This window comes from Betta splendens, chromosome 3 (assembly GCF_900634795.4).
Source record: "Betta splendens chromosome 3, fBetSpl5.4, whole genome shotgun sequence".
Taxonomy (NCBI): Eukaryota; Metazoa; Chordata; class Actinopteri; order Anabantiformes; family Osphronemidae; genus Betta; species Betta splendens.
In genome coordinates, this window is record NC_040883.2 from 16,674,776 (window position 1) to 16,692,667 (window position 17,892).

The 17,892-nt window shown below is 40.7% G+C and overlaps 1 protein-coding gene across 1 annotated transcript in view; it reads right to left on the minus strand.

The window, feature by feature from the left end:
• Window positions 1-17,837, minus strand: part of mettl15 (methyltransferase like 15) — a 29,022-nt gene extending 11,185 nt beyond the window's left edge. Inside the window, exons 1-3 of the mRNA XM_029144652.2 lie at window positions 17,501-17,837; window positions 16,041-16,278; window positions 1,481-1,617 (exon numbers count right to left, since the gene is read on the minus strand). Of these exons, the coding sequence (XP_029000485.1) occupies window positions 1,481-1,617; window positions 16,041-16,274 (371 nt within the window). The 5' untranslated portion in view covers window positions 16,275-16,278; window positions 17,501-17,837. The remainder of the gene's footprint in view (window positions 1-1,480; window positions 1,618-16,040; window positions 16,279-17,500) is intronic.
• Window positions 17,838-17,892: the final 55 nt, after the last annotated feature.

Sequence of the window (17,892 nt, forward strand, 5' to 3'; positions counted from 1 at the left end):
TTCCAGGATCTGGTGGCGTGTTCAGTCGTGTTCTTTCATGTTCCAGGCCCGTTTTACCCACTTGTATTACCAATATACTGTATTTTCTGCTAGCCACCTATTTACCTGCCTATCTTCATGAAAATCTAAGATAACTGTTCCTAACCAATCTATCTGCAGCTTTCCTGTCAGCAGATACTATGTAGGTAACCGAAACTAAATCACTTTAATCCGATACATAAATAAACAAAATAAGGCAAAAGCACAGTGGATGAAAATGGTGGTGTGCTTGACTTGGCTTCTCGATGAGGCTCAGCGCCTCCTCAGATTTATAACATTTACTGTGAGCACAACCATGTGGAACCTCAGTCTCAAGGAAGTCATAGCAACAACAAGAGTGGTGAAAAGTGAAGAACAGTGAAGCTCAACATGCAGGAGAGAAATCCCACTAAAAGAGAACACGAGGTTACTTTCATAAGGTAATTCTTTCACGAAGCCATTAGGAGGTGAACGTATTCTTTATCCTGGAGAGAAACGGGTTCAGGTTCACACTCAGCAGTTTGCATTGAGGTTATACTTTCCTCAAGACATGGGAGTAGAACAAGGAGAGAAAATCCTCTAACCCTGTTGTGTGGTTGCACTGCGTAGGCTGGCAGGGTCTTTTACTCAGGCTCCCAATAATATTGGTTAATTACTAGATTTCTCCAGCTTCTCTCAACTTGCATCACAAGTAGGCGTGGAAGAGTTTACAGCAGGGGTAAATTGCTGCTGACAGAATACAGTGTTCTCATTCTCTCTCTCTCTCTTAATTGTCATTCCCTGCTTACAGGCACATTTCTCTGGCAGATTCCCTTGAGAGAGGTTTCCCCAGAATCTACGTAAAAGGATTCCTTCCCACGCCATGGTCTTAGGAACATCTCATTTTCATCCACCCACGCCTGGCTCATGCGCGCACACACACACACGCACAAACACACACACACACACACACTCCCTCTCACCCTGGCATTGTGTCCTCGTGTCTCCCTGTTCTCTCACATTTTTATTTTCCTGTTTCTAACTTCTCTGGGCTTCTCTCTATCCCCCGCCACTCCCCCCGCCCCCCCGCCCGTGTGTCTTATAGATCCTCCGTGGGAGGCAGCATCTCCCTCACACTGCAGGCGTGGGCCCTTACTCTGACAAATGACATGCCGAGCCCACCAGCTTTGCGTGGGGGGAGAAAAGCTTTAAGTTAAGGAGAGGGAAGGATCTGATTGGATGGTGAAACTCAGGGGCTGTTTCTTGGCGAGCAGGATTTGTTCGGGCTCAGGCAAGATGTGAGAAATACTGAAATACTACATCACACCTACATATGTTTTAAGAAATAATGACCACAGCTCAAACTGGTCAAGCTGTCAATACCAATAAAAAGTGATAGTTAAACCTCCACATATACATAAACTGTAAACATTTGTCCAGTTGTGTGTTGGTGCGGCTGAAACCTTTTAATAAATCTACTTACTGGTGTTTCTCAGCTAATTGCTGGGCCAGAGAAACCGCTGTCGGGTCCCGGTCTAATGCCACGATTGTGACTCCAGGAACCGTGTTCAGTATTGCTTTGGAATGACCACCACCTCCAAATGTCATGTCCAGGACCACCTACATATGAAAAAGCAAGAAAACAACACGTTGTTCTCACAACGGGACTCCATATGCATGATTCATCAGCTCCATCCTTGCCATCATGATCATAATAATTACCAACACTTTTTTGAAGTTAGATTTTTTCATCTCTCATGTATAGAGAGACACAACAGTCCCTCTCTCTGTACCTACTTTCAGTTCTGAAGGCCTTTCTTTGTCTCAATCTTTGTCTCGCTACTGTCTAAGTAAGGAAAAGAAGTAAGGCAGAGGAACACTTTAATAATAATAATAATAATAATAATAATAATAATAAATATGAATGACAACTGTGTGTGTCAGTTACATATGAAACAGCATTATTAAAGAAAACATCAATTTAATATTTTTCCTCATCATTTGGTCCTATATGTTTGCATTTGTCTGAACGCAACATGATAAACATAAAGTACATAAATATAAAGTACTTAGATCATCATGGGACCAGCTCGACAGCATGAATGCTCACGTGAAAATCATCCCATCTCCACGATTCATTAATGTTACTGGCTGTCCTTATAAAGGTTACTAATGACGTAAATGCTACTACTATGATGTCAACCCATTTACTACAAGAAACACATTTGGCCTAAAGTCACCACTTAATAGGGATACTCTTTGATTTGAAAAACCGCAGTGCAGTGGTGAGTTCTTTCCAATCCCCTCCACTGACTGACTGAGGCATTAGCTTCAATGTCTCTCACCTAGAACACATTTTGTCAAAGGTGAAAAGCTGTAAAATAGCCAACAAAGTAGTATGACAGGACTATAACTAGAGATCTGAGTACAATTCCAGACCTGAAATTGTTGAGATGATGTGGATAAAGTAAATAAAGAGCAGAATGATTTGCAAATCTCATTAACCCATTCACTCTCAATAAAACCGTAAACCACATATCCAATTTTGAAAAGCTGACATTTGATCAATTTCATGAAAGATATTAGGCCATATTAAACACATCTCAAACAGGGTCAACTAACGGCTGAAAAAGTAATCACCACCAATCAAGAAAAAAACAACAGCATTTGACAAGTAATTAAGGTAATTGGCAACAGGTCAGTAACATGAATAACATAAAAGGAGCATTTCATTGAGACAGAGTCTCTCAAATGTATAGAGGTTCACCAATCTGGGACAAACTTTGTCTAAAAATTGTGATTATTCCAAAGATTCCACCACCTATAGCTTATTATATCATCAAAAGATTTAAAGGACGAGGAGGAATCTCTGTACACAATGACGAAGGTCAAAACTGAACGAATGTGATCTTCTGGCCCTCAGATGGCACTGCATTAAAAACAGGAACGCTTCCAGAAATCAATGTGAACACAGTTTGCCAGGCAATCTAATCCAAACCATCCGTGCAAACTGTATTATGCACAGAAGAAACCAGGCCCAAAAACGCTGGTGTGTTCTCTGGGCTAAAGCTCATTTAAAATGGTTTGAGGCCAAATTAAAAACTGTTCAGGTTAAATACCATACCATCTCTGGTATGGAGGAGCATCGGTGCCTACGGCATGCAGAGGTTACACAACTAGAAAGGCTCCATCAATGATGAAAAGTACATAGAGGAACTTGCTTCCATCAACACTCTCTTTCAGGGAAGGCCTTGCATATTTCAGCCTTGTTCTACCACATACTGAATCCTTATGGCTCAAACCCACATGGCTTTGCAGAACAAGAGTCCGGGTGCTAGACTGGCCTGCCTTCCAGTAGAAAGCAATTGCAGTATCATAAAACCAAATCATTTGGAAAAAGTCCAGGACTGGCAAGAATTCCACTCAGGTCCCAGGCCAGGTCTCCTCACTCCCTGGGCAAAAAAAGGCAGCTACACAACAATAAACATCACAACTTCTTTGAAATGTGTTGATGCCACTATTTTCCATAAGAGGGTAAATGTGTCAGCTCCATCTGATATGTTCTACCATGAATATCATATACCACGAGTATCATGTTTTAATTCGTTTTTTGAAATTAGGATTCAATTTTAAAGCGCTTATGTTATGCTCTTTGGGCATTTTAATACTGCAGCCTCTCTCCAGACTCAAAGTTGGATTTTGGGTCATACGCGGTTACGCTCTTCGATGTGCACATTATGTGTTTTCTGCCGTGTGTTTCTACTTACAATATAAAGCAAAGGACATCGGCACAAGTTCAGATGCATCATAGATACTTCTCCTGAGAGGCTCTGTGTCCTCTACTGACTCCTAAACAAGGCATTTAGATATAGTCGTGCCTGTCAGTGGTTCAGTGCATTTAACTGTCAAACACGTGCTAAGCGTCATGACAAGGAAACAGCCAATGCTCGCCAACCATTCTGCATCATGTTACTGTCAGTCAGGTTCCTGGTTATTTGTCTGAATCCACGGAGAAACAGTTGCAAAGCCAGAAACGTCCTGGTCCAGGAATATTTCAGTGTCTAGACTGCCACTGCTGCAAAACAGTAAAAGAATCGGAGCCCTGCACTGAGCGAAAAGCCTGAGATTGTCTGAATAATTGGCTGGATTATGTCTAACTTTTTATTTTTTTAATTTCCCTTCTGTGATTTATTATAATGTCAGCAAATGGTAGAGAACAGATGTAAAATGACATAAAAGGAAATGCCAGCTATTCACCACAAAAACATTAAACATGTCGATCGATAGTGACGTGGAAGGTGGGGTGTGTGCGTGCATGTGTGAGGGAAGAAGTGATCAATGGCGGTTCCCTTCTCCTTTCCAGCGCACAGCAACAGATGGGGAGGGGGTGTGGGCTAGTGGGATGACTCACACGCATAATGAACTTGCCTGTTGTGCTATTCAATACAAAAAAAGGAAAACACAAAACACAAACAGCTAAGTAAGCTGGCTCCTATCGAAACGGTCGACAGAAAGCAACCAGGAGACAAACTGGTCCTCCGCTGGAGAGTGCAGGACTTGTCACAACAATCTTTTGTCGCACCTTGGGGAAGATGTGGCCACAACAACAGAGCTTAAGCCTATTTCCTTCACTTCTGTGAATGACAGAACAGTCTGCAAACCAGTGGTCGGTATTTTAAGAGCACGCTGATTGCAAATATAATAGATCGTTTTGTTTATGTCTTCATGGGGTTAATGCACGTTTCAGCCTAACTCACTCGTACCCATACATGCACGCATAAAACACACTAAGACGAAAAAAATTTAGTGTGTGCAACCCAAAATGGAGAATTTGATGTTTACAAGGTTATTTGCAAGGTAAGTTGAAAATCTAGTTATTCGCCCTAAGGGAAAAGAAGCTTGTTCAAAAGCCCTGAATGCAGCCCTCCTTTACTACTTGCTTGCTGCTTCTGCCACCAGATGGACAAAAACCACTTCTTGAAAAGAGTTGGTGATAATGGGTTTGGCATTTGCGATAATCATTGACACCAAACTTGGGAGTGAGTCATTCACATTGATATTTCATACTGAGGGGTGTCAGCTCTCACCTAGACCAGGGAAAGCAGCAGACTGGAACTAAGCCAGAACAAAACACAGGTCATCTCAGTCTCTGAAGGCAGTGGTGGTACATAACATAAAACTAATTACAGCTGTTCGCATTACATACACTGTCTAGGTTGTGTAATATCTGCCTTTCCCAGCAGAGGGAATAGGAGAGTTGGGAGTGGTGCATGTGGTGCAGTCCAGCAGTGAGGCTGCAAGGCACCACAACGCAGAACACTTCAGCAATCACCCCACAGCATTATTAAGGAGAGCTGTTTTGCTCAGAAGGACACAGGTAAACACATCGTGTCATTTGAAATGTCAAAACATGGATAAGAGCATTTTTTATGTGACTTTACAAAATATACAACGTGAGAAATGGTGCATTGTGTGTTCATAGGATTTTGCAAGCGTATTGCAGCAGTAAACAATATCCTGGCCATATGGAAAAAGGGGCCTCGTCTCAAGTCATCTTATGGTTGCATTCATTAGGAAAAGGGGAACGGGAACCTGAGAGAAGCCTGAGTACTCACCTAAATCCTACTTGTGACTCCCCAGCCCAGGTCAGTTACAGTGGGGGTTCTAAAATGTCATTGAGGGGAGTTTTTACAGATCTTGTTACACTAACACACAGACCATTAGGGAGACAGATACACAGGTATAGGATCGCTTTTCTTGGCGCGTCCGTTGCCATGGCAAGAGTGGAGGTAAGCGGTTTGCATTTCTCTCTCTGTCACACAAAGTTCACAGTGAGACGCAAGTGAGCACCAAGTGGGCAGGTTTGCGCATCAGGGGCATGGTATTAGGGACAAAGGTTGCAGGTTGTGATTATGTGAATGATGGTTGTTTTATTGACTACAGAGAGTAGTGAAATGTCGGTGTACCTGACCGCGGCATTTGTGAGGTGGATGTAAATCTCAAACTTAAAATTCCCACTGTGGTGTAACTGCATTAAGATTACAGCCCAAATGCAAATGCATTCTCTGCCCCTGTCTCGGGATGTGATGGGTGTTTACCCTTCTCTTTGTGCGGCGTGCGTGGACCATGCTGTCTGAGCTGCGCGCAACCTTTGGCCTAAATTTAAAATGCACTAAACATACCATCTGTGTGTCTAAGTATGAGACACTGAGTGAATGAGTGAGTGACACAGGAGCACAGGGATGTTGACTTTCTGCCAGAAGGTTCATTCCAAATGCCTTCCAAAAGCTAATCTCTCTTTTGTCGAGGAATGCTGCAAAGTTACAACAAATACATTCATTCCTCATCTGTGCAGTGCTGTGCTGTTTGCACTCTGCTGGCACACGTTTATAAGAGACACTTGAAGAGGTATTTGAGCCAGATGAGATGAGACACGTCTACATGGGTAACAACTGCATTTTCAAAGCTACCCACATCATGTAGGTCAAGTTCTGAATGAATGAGTGAGAAGTGATTAATCCTGTCGAGGCTACTTAGGTATAAACCTTTTTCAATGTCTGAAAGTATGTCTTTAAGTACAGTAGAAAAAAATAAATCATCAAGTCATGATGCCATTACAGTCGGACGTTAATCAGTAAAATGTTTGTTCGTCTGGGACATGGTCGTAAGATTTGGGGTATTAAAAACTGACACTACAGAACGACACAAAACGCACCTTTTTTGCATGAGTACATTAATTGCATGAGTTAATTGTGAGCTGAAGGTGCCACAAAGACAAACGATAGTGAACTTAGATATTACTGCCTGAAAACAACTTTAGGAGTAACTATGGTAAAAGTCAGAGACTATCAGGAGATTCTCTGACTTTAGTTCAGGTAAACAATTTTCAACATTTTGAGAAACGCGTTGACTGGTCGCTCTCCAAGGTGCTGATCCTGGGACAGCCAGGCATGTGGGAGAAGTCAGAGGATACTCAGCATTGTCCTTATAAACTGGTGACAAAACATTTTTGCCCGTAGGTGTAAATGTATCATTTTCCATTGCTGCAACAGGCAAGGTCCTGTGGGACTGGGCACCACAACAGAAATAACACTCACCCTCGTTGTGCTGGCGTAAGCCGCAGAAATGCCTGAGACGCAACCAGCCAAACTTAAGACTGAGGTGTTTCAAGTCCTCATTCACAGACCTAAGAGGGATGGAATATAAAAATCCTCCAGACCAATACCACAGCTATGACCTCTGCCAAAACACCACCTAATACTGAATCGTAGTGGTACAGCAGCACAGTCAAGAGTCGAGAGTCCTGTAAACTGTATCACTTTATCACTATTAAGGGTCAGATTCACTGAAGCAGGATGTCAAGCCAGCAGGCCTAATGACTCATAATGTAATATACAGCTAGGTGATTATTTGTCTTACTGGAAAGATTACATTTAAAACTACTTTTACTTAGTAGCTGGTCATGGATTAGGTGGCCTGAGTGTCACTGTCACCCTGTAGCATGGAGGAGGAACTGAAGATTTACTGAGCCACATTAGGCAAGCAACTCCCCACATTTCCTCCTACAGATGCAGCAGTGCCATTTAGCACCCTTCTTTAAATCATTTGTTGAGTAATTCTGTATCAAAGGTGAGAGGAATGAGTACTGAGAGGTATAAATTCAAAGTTGTCGACTATATCATAAACTCAACTTATTTTAATGTAATCCATCAGGTGCAAAACTGTATAGATAAACTCTTAAAGAGTTGTAATAAAGCCTCATGCACAGCTGCTAATACATTATAAAGCTTATTGTAATGTTGTAGAGTAATCTCCCCACAGTATATTCACATCCAGTCAAATACCCTAACATCAACCCCCTCACACTGTCTTCCTCTTTTTTTTTTAATGTACTTCTTTTTCTTCAGCGCAAGTTTCACATAATTCATGGCAGCTCTGCCTTTGTTTGACGGTTACATTTGTTTTATTTTTCAATAAAACTCTGACTGCAAAGAGGAACACCCCAGTCCCTGTCCTCCTCTACATAAAGCTCATAAAGCCCATGTCAAGCATCCACCCACGTCAAAATGCCCTGAGACTGGCTTTTACACCATGATGGTGCTGTGGAAATCCCTAGAGAAACAGGGATAGCAGGCACTTTTATCTCCCCTGAAAATATTAAATTACTCAGTATTTACTGTACGTGGGCAATGCAAGGCAACGGTTATTCACTCTACCATTTCATGCCTTTCTGCATTTATAAATTGTAATCTTAAAGCGACTACATTTTAATTATGATTAATTATTCTAGCTTCTCAGAGTTATGAAAGCCATGAAACTTGACGACTTCAATATATAAAAGTGATTTAATCCTAAAATGTAATCTGTCAATACTACCTACTGTGTTTTAGTTAGTTTTTGTCCAAACTTTGCTTGGGAGTAGTAGGCAGTAGTGTGTGTACTCTGCAACTTTAAAATCTATACTGGGGATAAGAAATTTTGACCATAGGGTTTTATTTGCAAGAACAAAACATTGTGAATTCAGGAGTTTACCACCTGCACTGCAAGCACATCACATCATCAACTACAAATCTGTGTATCGATTATGTAAATGCTTATTTCCATGCATGTTCTACACTTTTGCACATAAAGTGATTTGCAGAGGACAGTAAAGCATTGGGGAGATCTAATTCAGAGGACATGAGTGACAGCTGGGGAAAAAACTGATTGGACACTGAAGGAAATGGAAAGGGAGGGACCTTTACTGTGTGCATGAGTCATCACTCTCCACCCCCACCCCCCAGCAAAACTGTCTGTTTTTGTCTTGCAGGTTGGAAATTTACTGAGCTACATTTTCTCTCCTGAAAACATTCATTTTCATATAAAACTCAATGCAGACCTTAACAAGCAAATTATAGTAAGTGACACAGGCAACATTCAATTTGCATGAGCAATACCAACAACATTCTAGTAACAATGAACTTCGCAGGTAGTGATCCTACAAATGACTGTATGTTGTTATTATTAACGGTGAGTGGCGAGTCTGATGACGTTCAAAAGACTTTGATGTCAAATAAAAATGGGCAACATGTGGCTATGATTTGACAACACCAAATATTAGAAAAGAGAAATAAACAGGAAAACAACAAGAAAAGATCATCTCACAGTTAAAAAATAAAAATACTGCCAGGGGCCACACCCTGCATTCAAACTGTTCCATGCATGACACTGTGTCTAGCTATGACTCCAGATAATCACCTTGCCAGAAAATGTAAGCGTCTTGCTTTACAAGCAGACTGTCTGACCTGAAATAGTCTTATTCAGACATGTTCACAAATGCGCTGTTGTTAAAATGCCATAAAATGTAACAAAAGACTACCACTACTCAAAAGACTATTTATTTATTTATTTACAAGAAACACATGTAAGTTTAAATATGATGCGGTAAATCTATTCCAAAAATGATTACATGCTTCATTTGTGTCTGCTCAGAAAGCGCTCTCTAAAGTGCGACACCACTGTCAATATGGTGCACCAAGGAAACAACGCAAACTATATAAAGCCAGAGAGACAACAGAAGTGCAGCAGAAAGGAGGGGGCAGAATCATTTAACTATATTCACCAAACGTAAAGAAGAATCAAGAATGATGGCTGTTTTTCCTGAAGGTGAATTTCACGGTACTAAAGGAAGACAAAAGAAGAACAGGGCCGAGTCCATTAGGGAGTGCAAAGAGGAGTGGAGCTAAATGAAGACTTCGTGGTGGAAGCCATGGTAATCAGGACGAGACTTCCAGAGGCGTTTACTAAGAGGCATCCGATAGTTTAAAGCGTGAGTTGACAATACAGTGTGAAATGAAAAGAACTAGGGAATGGGGTGAGGGCAGAGGAGGTGGCTTAAGGGAAAGCGTGGGCTTGGAGGGCGGTTTCGTGGCATAGTGGTGCATGGAGGTTTTTCATCAAGTCGCCCTGGGCCTTTTCATGACCGGTACGGCTATCATTTCTGGAATGTTGTGTCCTCACACTACCTGTTTAAAAGAGTTGAAGGCGCAGTAAAGGCCACATTATTCTATCTAGACTAGGCTGATGATAGTAGGTTTGTTGTTTTGGAACTAGAAAATGATGTTCTTAAAAGGGACTGGCTAGCGTTATCCTTTTTATTTGTAAAATGGAAATGACCAAAGATCATGACAAATGGACATCAGTCTGTTCTGGGGCTTTAATCTTTAATCAGTCTTTTTAGTCTTCTGGGGGATGGCTAGTGGATGGTCTCGGGTGCCTTAGGCTGCCTGGATAGTATGTAAGCTTGTGTGTGAAGGCTATATCTCAACAGGATGCTGCTGACACAGTGAGGCTGAAATTTACAGCATCTAGCGTTGCTGCCAGTGTGCATATATTTCATTCAGGTACTCATCAGCAGGAGTTGAAGGTGTTGTGAGCCAAAGCACATCTGCCCTCTGAAATAAAAAAGTTGAAGAGTCGTGCACTTGCAAGAGGATAAGACAAGCCTTGTGGAACTTAATGTAAGAACTGATGCAGTGGTTCTCACAAAAGCATTTAAGATGTGGGACGATGATGCTATTGCGTTTAAGAATAACCATGTAGGTACAGGTCTGTATATGTAAGAAAATTATTTAGCATAGTAGACTGTAACACAGTTCATATAAAATCAACAAACCCTATCGTGGAAAGCAGTTAAACTGTGGAAGTAGACATGTAAGAACGGCAGGAAAAAAGGATGGAAACGTCTGTTACTGGTTTAGGTCAGTTGTGTCATGTAGTGTCAAGCAGACATGCTCTTCTGTGCCAAATTAGTCAGGAAACAGAGTAGGGAAGGAGTGGGAGCACTGCAGCTGAGAGCAACAGCACTTCAGCTGCATACTGCTGCAAATGTAGATAATGTTAGTTACACAGAAAAGGTCACTGCAACTGACTTCTACCATAGAAGGTGCAACCGTGGTTCAATACACTATCATTTAGATGTATGAACACATGCAGAGGGAGAATATATCGCACTTGTTTGGAATTATGTTCATTTTTAAATACAACTTTAGATCTGAAATATAACCCAGGTCCCCTCTGAACCGCGCCTGAATAACAAGTTAAAACAAAGCTATGCATGCATTCATGCAAAAACACATTTAACAATGTCCAGGATCAAAGAAGCAATAAGTAAATCTAAATCCAAATGATACCTATGTTAACTACAATATAGATAAACAGCAAGTAGACAAAAGGATAAATGCATGTTGTACTATTATTATCATCCAGAAGATAGTGTTTAAAAACAGACCACTGAAACAACACGGTTGGACCTCACACAAGCACCAATTGAAGATGTGTTGCAGGAATGAGTCATCTCAATCCAGATGTCCACAGGGCATGCATCTCATTAGCATACCCACACTCCCATAGCAGGATCTAATGTAAATATTGCAATAAAACCTGCTGTAATACTATCAATTCAGCATCAAAGATGGGTACCAGTTTGTTTACTACATTTAGAAATATTGGATACATGTGAATATAGAGGTATACAATTTCAATAATTGTTATTAAAGCTATATGCAAATACCTCTCTGAGTAACTGATGCTGATGTAGCATTGCTCCTGTTGTAGTCGTCAGATGTAAAAGCGTTTCCACTCTGTCAGACAAACTCAATCAAATATTATTAAAGCGCAGCGTTTGGGAGATGACATGCATTCAGAGGAGAAGAGGTTTTGTACAAGCCAATGAAAAGGTGAGAAACTATCACTTGGAGGGTGGGAGGTTGCTTAGACTGCGCTAGGATTGGACACAATCTGTTCAGGTAGGTATAAGACAGCTTGTTTGATTCTTGAAGCGGTTCTTGTAGTGAACCTGAACAACGCGTGACATGAAAGGCTAAAACAACTCATCAGGAAAGCTTGGCGAAGCACCCACAAAGGGACTGCCTGTTCAGTAGGGCTCAACAATTCGGTGAATTGAGGCGCCCCATTTGGCTAATGAAGTCCCAGACTGTCTTCACACCACACCCCCACCCACCTCTCCACTATGAAATGGTCTACTCATGAAAGTAATGAGGCAGGGAGGGAGAAAGACTCTTCTGGCCACTGATAACCTCAGACTAAACTTGCAACCTTACGAGACAAGGGCCTAATATCTGGCCGTCAATCAGCCCCAGCATCCCTGGCTGGAGTGTTTAATTACAAGGATCAATTATTTACCAGCCTCCTCTTTCACCACTCTGCACTCCCAAAAAAGGAGTGTGAAGAAAAAAAAACTTAAATGTTGTGGAGGCAAATTTAATGCAAAGATAAAATTGAAGAATAGAATAAAACAGAAAGATAGTCAAATAAAAAGTTTGTTCTGATGGACATGGCACATTTTTGTGAACACAAATGCTACACATAGTTTAGACAACACCTGCAAAGATTGTGCAATGACTGTTTCAGGAGGCACCGAAGCAACAACAATAAAATAATTAAATAATCTGACAACTGTTGTATACTATCAAAGGGTAAAACTAACTCACATATTCAAATGTTCTGTAATGATAGCTGTGAGTCTCACAATATCTTGCTCAAATCTATGACACTCAACACTTAGAGATATTTCTTACCTCAGCTGGCACAAAACCTGCTGTGCAGCTGTAAACCAATTCATCATTAATTAAAATGTATTAATAAATTATAAATGAAAAACTTATATATGTAATTAAAACATCTGTTAGTTCACTATGTCCTAGTCTGTGTTCTCTAAAAAACTTAAAACTTTGAAGACGCAGCGACTGAGTGTTTGGTGGTCATACACCTATAAAGAGTGTCTGTTTGTGTCCGAAATACAGAAGCTAAATAACCCGAATAAAAGCAGAGGCGAACATTGCGGCCGTAACAAAGTCTGCTGTGGTCTCTGGCCTTAACAAGGTCCACCTGTGATTTGTGGTTTGCCTGTTCTGCTTTACTTTGTGTTGGATCTCCATTGTTACCATGACTTTTGCCTGGTCTCTGCAATGTTTTTGTTGTGTAAACTCCACACCAAAAACCACTTGCTTTTTACATGATCTGGCATTAAGACTTGCTTTTATTCAGAAGGTCTTGAGTGCTTTCATGGTCTTTGGGACAGTCTGAGGGGTTATAAATGTCTCTGCTACGTAAAATGGTGAGTGTACCAATGTTCAAAAGGAATACGGCAAACAAGAACGAGAAGAAATTTGAGGACAATTCCAGACAGCTGCTCAGCGCTTTTAGTGATGCTCATACCTGCCAATAAAATTCTACTGTTATGAATAAAAATAAATAAACATCAATACTAACTTACTTAGGGATATAACAATTCATCTTTATGCAAAAGTGCAAGGTGTACAAGGGCATCTGATAATTATTATCTGCTCAAGTTATGAGTTGAATGAAAGACTCTGATATTGATCCAAAAGGTAGGTTTAACACTTATGGCCTCATTAATTCCACAAGGGGGAGTGTGCTGAGACTGTAAGTGTAGCCAGCTCATTTCTCCTTCTCCAACAGCTCAGGGTTTTTCCCTTGGACTCTCAGCTGATGGCTCATTAATCTGTTCTAGAGGAGGACCCCTACGCAAGCAGTCTGCACCAGTGGACTCTTTATGCTTCATCCTTCTCAGCCCTCCGTTAATTTAACCATAAATATCACTTAGCTGAGGAGGTAAATTCAGAAAATATTGTAATAAAGAAAATCTACAAAACATTTGGTATTGGGTATACGATGACTCAGTCCTTCTTAGCCATTTGGCTCTGCCTCTCTCCATCTCCAGCATAGCTCATTCTCCATCCTCTGCTGACCACCCTGTACATACCATTTTTTTAAGCAACCCACCTAGTTACAAACCACCAACGGTCATTATCCTAACAATCGCTAATAAAACTCCAGGGAAAATGTTGACAAACTAAACAAAAGTCAAGTTGACCTGTTTCACCAACAATGGGTTCCATCAGTTCAACTATCAATAAATCTGTAAATCACAATATATGTTAACAGATTAAAGTTTAGTTCTTAAATTTAGTACTGTATTCATTTTTTAATCCAGCTAATGAAGATAGAGAACCATCATTAGTTAGGTTTTAGAAGCATTTAAAACTAAAAGTGATGCTAAGGTTAAAACTGAAACTTAATTTAGTTGCAACCACTGAATGTTGATATAGTTTAGAGCAAAACACTAAGACAAACAAGATCACTAAAATTATTAATATACACTATCCAAGAAGCAAAATAAATAATATTATAGTACCTGTTATTTTTCCCAAAATAAGTAATAATAACGATAACTAGGAAACACACAAAAAACAGTAACTGTGCTGCATGGTACTGTTAAGTCGGTGGTGAGTTCAGTATCACTTGAGTTAATCTCTAGAGAAGAAATATGACAAACTGTCAAACAAGATAAAACATGATTGCCTTTTGCAAAACGGTGATAAAATAGTGTAGCCCACCAGTGCAAATTATCTACCTGCATCCACATCTACAGACAGACGGCCTGTGTGGGAGGCAGCAGTGCAATGAACAGCTCCATTTACACACGTCGGTTCAGCTCCACTATTCACTTTGACACCTATCATCGCATAAGTATGCCATTCATATGTGTTCTACTTTGGCTGACAAGAGCAATTACACATTGGTAATTACTTTACAATAGCCATTCAAGCCATTCATCTCAATGACCACAGTGACATGGATGGACATTTGTCTGATATTAAGGCTGCATTTCTGCTCCTCACAGACACTGATTTGTTAGTGACACCTTAACTACCAAACGTCAAACAGCTTAACTGGCAGTTCTGCTAGACAATCAACAGAATTCTGAATTCTAATGGACTGACTGACACTGACGGAGCTGAGGGTGAATTTCGCTATAAGGATGTGTCAAATGACAATGTTCAAGTGATGGTTCTAAAAGCAGTGAAAGGGCAATCTTACACATGTGTCATCACAGTAATCACGAGCTACCAACAGACATCTGCAGTGAAAAACATTTAAAACACGACTTCTGAATGTGCCCATTCAACACAGTGCTGCAGAACGTCACGCTAAATGAGGTCTACAGCATGTACTGTACAAAAAAACAAAATCTATCAAACTGTTTTTAATAGCATCTGATTGGCAAGCTGTCTTGGGACAGTTGGCAAATGGGCGGGCAGCGGAGGAGTTTAGAGGTGCTAAAGTTCAGGCAGGAGCGACGCAGCACCCTGTGTCCTGCCAACTGCCTTACAGTGGCGCAATTCCTGACTAAGTTGTTGACCCGTGGCCCCCACCTGCCTTGACCATGCATTATGTAGGGGGGGGCATCGCTTCCCCTCCTAAGCTGCCTGCCACAGCAGAAGGCTTTTGACTCATGCCCATCTGTCCTTGTAGTACATACATTAAGTGAAAGCCAAGATACCGGCACCCGGTCCAAATTATGTGTGCTTTTATAACAACAAATTGTTATATAGTGTGTGACAGAATTTTTTTTGCCTTAGCAACAAACATTTCAGTAAAGAGAATCATTTTCAGTGAAGAGGTCACTTCTAACGGTAATGCTGAAACAGTAATAACATGCTAGTCAAATGGTACACTGCATATTTGGAAAACTGTCCCTATACAGAACTAATATAATTGCTGTTGTAAGTATGATATGTATTGTTGTCGATGCTATTGGAGAGGTGTTCCTTCAAACCTGCCGAGGGGGCAATCGATAGCAGTAACAGCAGTAACAGTTAAAAATATGATGAAGGTTTAAAATGTCCTGATACACATTAGGAAAATATAAAAAAGGGAGCTCTTCTACGTGTGAGTTTGCATGGCTATGTCATTACCACAGCAACAACACAGACCGGAAAACAATGCCTGAAAATACAAATACCCTCTAATCACTTGCAAATGTCAGTGTGGACAGTCCCTGTCCTACATCAGATTTGCCTATTTGAGTACATTCTAATGTGGTAAAATGCAGAGTTTAAAATACATTCTGTTCTAAACCGCAGTGACAAAAAAAATAATTAAATTATGTCATCTAAATACTTTTTCATTCCATAAAAAGGAAAATGCACAAATAGATACTGTAGATGAAAACATACCTGACCTGGCTGGATGTCCAGGAAATGGAGCACCTCTTTGAGCATGACGGGTGTGTGAAGAGGCTTTTCAGGCGAAACAGAAGAAAGGTCTTCAGATCTGTCTTGAGGACCAGGACCAGAAGATGCACAAACTCCAGAAGAGTGCTGTAACTTCCATGGCCTCCACGCCCTCCACACGGCCAGGTGTTCTTTCCGTAACAGTAGGTTAGAGCGCGCACACATGTGGAAAATCATGATCCTAATAATGATAGAGCAAGTAAGAGAAGTGCTACATAGTAATATAAACATAAATTCTTCAAGAATGTATTTAATATGAGGGAAGAGAAGCAACAGCTTGAAATGAATATAACCTAGTGATATTTTAATTAATGTCAGTTGTACCCAAGGAGGCTACAAATATTATTACCGGTATGCAGAATTCTTTTGCAGTGGTAATAAATAATACATTTTCGAAAGCCTACACTATGAGTGAATGCAATCCTCTGAGGTAGCTTGAATATCCGATTAAAGTAATAAAATCACATAAGCAAGCGATCTTGAATCTGATGTTCCCGACCAAGACATAACCGTATCAGAGGTTTCTGAGTTCAAGCTTGATGAAGCCATTCTAGAAGTGAACCATTTTAAACAGCACACATCTGTGGTGCATATACGACATCACCACCACAACCACCCAAAACAAAATCTAGTTGAATGGAAATCAGCTTTGGCATCCTACATGAACAATACTGCCCGCATCAGGCACCAAAGTGAGTGACATTTTGAAAAGGTATTCATGTGTTTCCTGGCAACAAGACGCATTGACAATTACAGCTCAGTTAGTGATGTATGATTCTGCTGAAACTGAAATATGTGCAGGAGCTAAGGACGTCAACAATTTTGCCTGTTGGCTTTGGTTAAAGTATAGCTACTGTTCAATGGCAGCAAGAATTAGACAGATTTAAAGAGGTGGCAATAAAAACGAAGTGAGAAAGCAGAGCTGCTGTCACGTTGTCAGCCATGCGTGCCCAAGTTTTTACATAAACTTACTACTGTGTTTATCTAAATGACAAGCAAAATAGTACACACTGTAGGTAGTGTGAGGTTTTCTGTAACAACAGAGCATTTTATAGCTGCTTTACATTTACTACAACATATGTAACTTTGTGATCATTTATGTGTTGGGTCATTAGTTCGACCTGTCATCTTAAATCATCTGATCTTTAAAGTATCAGTTTGTCACTTCACCATGACTTAGTTTAAATGTGGCAGGGAAATTGTTCAGTAAATATGATAACGGTAAACTTATTTATTCAGTATATTAATAGTGGCAGGCAATGTTATTGTTTCTGAAATAACGTCAACACACAAAATTCATCTTTTGCTGTGAATAGGTTAACCATTTTAAGACACTAGCTATGAGGCTAGCTAACGTGAAGCAAATCTGAATGAGGATCATAGGCGTGGAGTTACACACTAACCTTTGCCAAAGTAGTCAAGATGTGTTTGGCGTCGATCGGCTGTTTTCGTTATGAGGCGCTACACCGATTGTTATTGAACACATATGCGCTACAGCCTCAAATTGTGTTACATTAACTAGCTGTGCATTTTAGCTAGCTAACGTTTCACCAGACGATACAGCAATGCTGTAACGGGGCGTAAGGAGTTATACTAGATGTCCACACAGACACACGAGTGTCGCAACAGTACACTCAGTGTTAACTTAATATCGCTTAATCGGTGTTAACTGTAGAACTATGGAAACGTACACACGCCTCACAAAAACTAGGTTATAGCTTAGAGTGGGGCAACAGCACGTGGGTCCGCCTTCAATTGCAACGTCCCCGTTGCGTCACTAAGCCCCGCCCTATGA